This window comes from Quercus suber, unplaced genomic scaffold (genome assembly GCF_002906115.3).
Source record: "Quercus suber isolate HL8 unplaced genomic scaffold, Cork oak 2.0 scaffold_170, whole genome shotgun sequence".
NCBI lineage: Eukaryota > Viridiplantae > Streptophyta > Magnoliopsida > Fagales > Fagaceae > Quercus > Quercus suber.
The window spans coordinates 547,687-552,528 of NW_027069630.1; the positions used below are offsets into that span (position 1 = coordinate 547,687).

The following is a 4,842-nucleotide window of genomic DNA, read 5'->3' on the forward strand; positions in this document are numbered from 1 at the left end:
TTGAATTTGCTTCAAAACTTGAAATTGACATTAATAATGCTTTAGATTATCTTGTGATTTTCCTATTAATAATTATGTTCATGAACCACAGATGAGTTTGAATTTTCATGATAATGTTAATAGTGCCAAATTATCAACTATTGCCAATCACCCTAATATTTTTAGTGATTCTTTGCAGGAATCAGGCAATGATGCGTGGATAAATACCACTAATAAGTGGGATAATAGTAATATTTATATTTATACCACTAGTAAGTGGATTATTATGGCTCCCTCCTCCTCCAAGAGGAAAAAGGGAAAAGCTTCTGTACAGGACTATTCCCAAAGAAAAAGGCTCTCAGCGAGACGATCTTTAAAAATGCATGAAGGCGCATCTTCTGGGGTAAAATCCAGTGGATCAACATCCCTTCAAGGATTTGTCCCGGCAACGGTGACATATTCCAGTGGTGATATAATAATTGTTTTACAGGAAGTTTTATCCAAAAAATTACAATTCCACAATGGAATCTATTCCGGACTTCCCGAGCCTATTAAATTTATTATTGATAATCTTCAAGCCTCCTTTATTGGAAACCACCGTAGCCTGTTTAAAAGAACCCTTCAAGCCATCGAAATTCATATTGTTAACCTTGCTGTCCAAAATGCGTCTTGTGTAAGATACCATGCCGACCCTATTTCAGAAACTGACCCTATTTCCAAAACTGACCTTATTACAGAAAATACTCCTGTTTCAGAAAATAAGGCTCTTAGGATTCACCTTGAAGCCTATATTAGTCAACTCTTTGGCAAAGAGGATATCCATTCAAAGGATAGAATGACTTTAATGGGCACTGATTATGCTAGATTGAGTCCTAAGGCCCAATCTCAGCTAAGAAGTGTTGTTGCCAACTTGCCAATAGATATACAATCTCGTATTCTGGAAAGCAAGGCAATGTTTGGGTCTTTTGACCTATGGTTGAAATATTTCGAAAAACTTGTTACTGCCACTATTCCTAATTCTAATGATGATAATGTCCTTATCCAGCTAGAATGGAAGAAACACTTTGGAAACAGTCTCAGAGTGTATGAGCAAATGCATCCATTTCCAGGACTTCTTGTTAACTATGGAGATGGAACAGAAAATGACAATGTTGACAGAGATCCTAGTTGGCTATCCCAGATGTTTGAGTTTGGTTTTATCAGGCTCATCAAGTTAACGAGTCGTAGTCAAATTAGCCAGTTCCCACAAATAATTCAAGAAGTTGTTAAAAAACTTGCTAGCCCTTTTGTTTCCATCAGATGTTGGAGCACTTTACCAAATTGGGTCCAAGATGATTGGATGGAAGTCCAACCCTCAAAACATCTCGTTCTCATTAATGGTTTTACTCATCAAGGGCAATGGTATAAGGGAAATTCTTTCCTTTCATTCGAAAATCCTACTGCTCTTGCAACATGCTGGAGAAATTATTTCAATAATCAAATTCTTGATGTTATCCAAGAATTATGGAGAAACTACCATTTCATAGGAAATACAAAAAGAATTCATGTTTTTGGCATTAAACCTTATGTTTCTACTGTTCGCCATCTAGAAAGAGCTGGTCATATTAATCCAAGAATGTTCCTTACAAAAAATCCTGTTGTTGAGCCACTTCTATACTGTGGATTTTGTAACCAGTATGCTACCTACCATGAGCATGAATATGTTGAAGATTCTTCACAAGATGATTGATTTCTCTATTTTTCTGGCTTGCACAATGGCTAAAAATGCTACACTATTCACGTGCTCCTGCTGAGAAATTACAGTATATTCCCATGTGTCTGCAGCAATTCACTGTATTTTCTCCTGCTCTTACTTTGATATTCCTGTACAAGGCCATGCGTCTGACAAAATTGATTGGTGTTCTTTATTTATGACTCCTACTTTGGTTAGTCAAAAAGACATTATGCATATATTCTCTCCTACTCCTACATGCAGCACTAATGATTCTTCTTGCTTTTTGTCACCTCCAAGTCAGAAGCATTTCTATCAAATATTCCAAATTTGCTGAAGACTTCAAGTCAAAAAGTAAGAAAAATTACTGTTCACGGATTACTGTTCACTTTTTACTGTTCATGATACTGTTCACTCCGAATTTTGCCTATTTAAGGGGGGCTGTCCCTTTAGATTAGAATCAGAAGTTTTTTGGTAGAATTTTCTCTAGAGAGCTCCTTCTTTCCTGGCAGCCTTCTTTGAGAGAGTTCTTTGTTATCTACCTTATTCACCTACCTTATTCACCTACTACTACCTTGTTCCTACAAACCTTGTAACTAGGACTAGTTCAAGCTTTGTAACTGTTGATCTATTCTGAGATCTTGTATTCAATACTACTACTGTAAGTGTTTAACTCTACTTTCAATAAAGAAGTATTTTCAGTTAACTCTATGTTCATTATGTTCATTATACTACTTGTTGCTACCGCCACCTTGGACGGATTACCGCCATACCGGACGGTTCTAAATTGCTTTTATTTACTTTGAATTATTTTGTTATAAACTGCTTGGCTGGTTCTACCGCCTTATTATTGCTTTCTCTTATTTTGCTAATATATATATATATACACACACACACATACACACACACACACATATATATATATATAATGGAAGGAATTCTAGATTAACGTATGATATGCAAAGTTTTTCCTAGTTATAATTTTGGCTTCCAATTCTGGCAGGTTAACATGTAATCAAGAATTCTATTATCTGGGTTTGAACAACACTTCAGCCACCTTTGCTTCTGCAACAGAAAATTCAATTCCTGCTATAAGCTTTCTCATGGCTGCATTATTTGGGCAAGAGAAATCATCAATCTTCTTATCTCTTCCCAAATCTAAGATCTTCAGTGAAATAGGTCACTAAGCACCAATGTTTATTTTGCAGAATGGAGCAAGTACATTTGAAAAGGAAAGATGGTATAGCTAAGGTGCTTGGAACTATTTCTACTGTTGCTGGATCTCTTGTGATTACTCTTTACAAGGGACCAGCCCTATTTGGATCGAATTTACAGTCACACCAATCATATTTCTTACTTTCCTTAGGAAATGTAAAGGTGACAAGTTGGACTTTAGGTTGCATCTCTCTTATTGGTCATTGCCTTTGTTGGTCTAGTTGGATTATCTTACAAACACCACTCTTAAAGAAGTATTCAGCTCGGCTTTCGATTGCCTCGTATGCTTACTTCTTTAGTATTCTTCAGTATCTGGTGACAGCAGTAGTCTTTGAGAGAAACTCCCAAGCCTGGGTAGCTAACTCAACTGATGATCTCCTTACTATTTTCTATACGATCCTTAAGTCTAACTTATATCATGATTGTCTGTCATTTGTATAGCCTTATTGATCAATCATGCACTTATTTCAGTATTTTGATCATAGGTGCAATCTTAGCATGTTTCGTGACTATCATGACAATACATTGACATTACATTTGTTACAACAAATTTTATAATCACTAAGGTGATATAAGCGTATGAGTCATGAGTGTCAGTTATGTTCATCACTCATAGTCAACCATTACTTCATCAAATGTAAAATTTGTTGTAAAATAAGTTGTGTTCGTCGCATTACTGTGACAATTTAGAGTAAGATTATTCATTATCAAGGTAAAGATTAATGGGATGATAGAGCAGACTGGTGGTTGCAGTGATTGGTGGCTTCTGCAATGACATATGCAATACAAATATATGTAATTGACAAGGCAGGATCGTTATTTGTATCAGTACTGTATCTACCTCTACAAACCTTGCTTGTTGCTATAATAGAAGCCGTTGCTTTAGGCAAAGAATTCTACTTGGGAGGGTAGGTCTTATCACTCTGCCTACTAATCAATTTAATTTTAGTAGGTTCCAGTTAGCTCTACTAGTAAAGTTTTTTATCGTTAAATTAGAGATTTGGAGTTCAAACTCACCTACACCACAAAAATTGATGGAAGTCTTAAAGTGGTGATAAGAACAATTATCATCAGTTAGTTCTACTAATAAAAATTTTTGTCGTTGAATTAGAGATTTGTGATTTAAACCCACTTACACCGCAAAAATTGATGGAAGCCTTAAAGTGGTGATAAGAGCAATTATCATGGAGTAAATGTCATAGGTTGAAATCTTATCTATAAATAATAATAATAATAAATAATTTAATTTTTTTTCCTTGAATGTTTCTCTGCCAAAAGTTTAATCATCTAAATTTTCTTACACATAAAGTATCCATAATTTCACAAGTGCTATCCATATTTTTTAAGTGTGTCCACACTTAACACATGAAATAATAATAATAATAATAATGATAATAAACCTAGGTAACTTCCCTTGATCCATGTCAATAGTGTTTGTTAAATATTATTTTTCATTGTTTTGATGTGCAGGATTATTGGAGCAATTTTTATCGTAACTGGACTATACCTTGTTGTGTGGGGAAAAGGTGAACAGAGACAGTTAGGTGAAGAAAAGCCCTCAGTGTCTGAAAACAACAATAATGGAGAAAGTAATTCAAGCAATGCCTCCATCATCCAACCATTGCTTGCTACTTTTAGCAATTAATAATTTTGTTCAACTAGCTTATTTTATTATTCAGTTTATTTTTTGTATTATTTGTGGACCTTAATGTACTTTTTGGCACTATTCATTGGTCCTACCATACTATTTCGGCTAATTTTTACCTTTGTTTATAATACTTTCAGAAAAAAAAAAATTTCAATTTTAGCAAAATAAACAGATCCTCAATTTTTATTAGACTTTTATATTTTATTTTTTATTTTTTATTTTTTGAGAATCAAAATTAGTAATGTACTATTATTGCTCTTGCTGTATGTCATGTGCGCTGGCCGAAATG

At 34.4% G+C, this 4,842-nt stretch overlaps 1 protein-coding gene across 1 annotated transcript; it reads left to right on the forward strand.

The window, feature by feature from the left end:
- The first annotated feature begins 1,743 nt into the window (after positions 1-1,743).
- Positions 1,744-4,550, forward strand: LOC111990323 (protein WALLS ARE THIN 1-like). Its single transcript, XM_065777978.1, has 5 exons — positions 1,744-1,844; positions 2,694-2,810; positions 2,899-3,302; positions 3,660-3,813; positions 4,376-4,550. Exons 1-5 carry the CDS (start codon positions 1,744-1,746, stop codon positions 4,548-4,550), a joined length of 951 nt encoding a protein of 316 aa, XP_065634050.1.
- Positions 4,551-4,842: the final 292 nt, after the last annotated feature.